Source organism: Penaeus monodon, chromosome 31 (assembly GCF_015228065.2).
Source record: "Penaeus monodon isolate SGIC_2016 chromosome 31, NSTDA_Pmon_1, whole genome shotgun sequence".
NCBI lineage: Eukaryota > Metazoa > Arthropoda > Malacostraca > Decapoda > Penaeidae > Penaeus > Penaeus monodon.
In genome coordinates this window covers 7637577-7638035 of record NC_051416.1, presented here as the reverse complement: position 1 = coordinate 7638035, position 459 = coordinate 7637577, and the positions used below count along the sequence as shown (strand labels likewise).

The 459-nt window shown below is 51.2% G+C and overlaps 2 protein-coding genes across 2 annotated transcripts in view; both read left to right on the top strand.

Annotated features, from left to right (window-relative positions):
- The window catches only part of LOC119593023 (extracellular signal-regulated kinase 2-like), an 86647-nt gene that overhangs the window by 9520 nt on the left and 76668 nt on the right, over positions 1-459 (top strand). The gene's annotated exons all lie outside the window — the stretch shown is intronic.
- The window catches only part of LOC119593024 (trafficking protein particle complex subunit 6b-like), a 7727-nt gene continuing 7285 nt past the window's right edge, over positions 18-459 (top strand). The window contains exon 1 of the mRNA XM_037941919.1: positions 18-220. Coding sequence (XP_037797847.1) covers positions 140-220 — 81 coding nt within the window. The 5' untranslated portion in view covers positions 18-139. The remainder of the gene's footprint in view (positions 221-459) is intronic.

The window sequence follows — 459 nt, the reverse complement described above, 5'->3', positions numbered from 1 at the left end:
ACTGATGCCTTTCCCAGTGACAGTGGCCACACGACGCCCTCCTCATCAACGGCACCAGCCAGGAGCTGCGTCCGGCCGAGGCGCCGCCGTCGGGCTGTAAGCGCCCAGCCACTCGGGGGAGGCAACGGCGCCCTTCGCGATGGCAGAGGAGGCGATGTTCGACTTCATTCACATGGAAGCAGTCTCCTACGTGTTCCAGGGAGGCGAAAAGCTAGCGGAAGTACTTGACTGAGGATTCTTGTGTGACTTTAGTGTTGGTAGGAATAGGAGGGGCTGTGGTCACTGATGTGCCACGACCACTTTCATTTGACAGTTCCAGTAAACAGATTCTTTGGCAGGAAAAATGTATTTCAGGTCAGCTTGGGGGTGTTGGTAGACATTTTATATTGATAGAAAATATTGTGTTGTTCTGCACATGCACCCATTAGTAGGAATGAAATACACTTTAAAATAGAACTT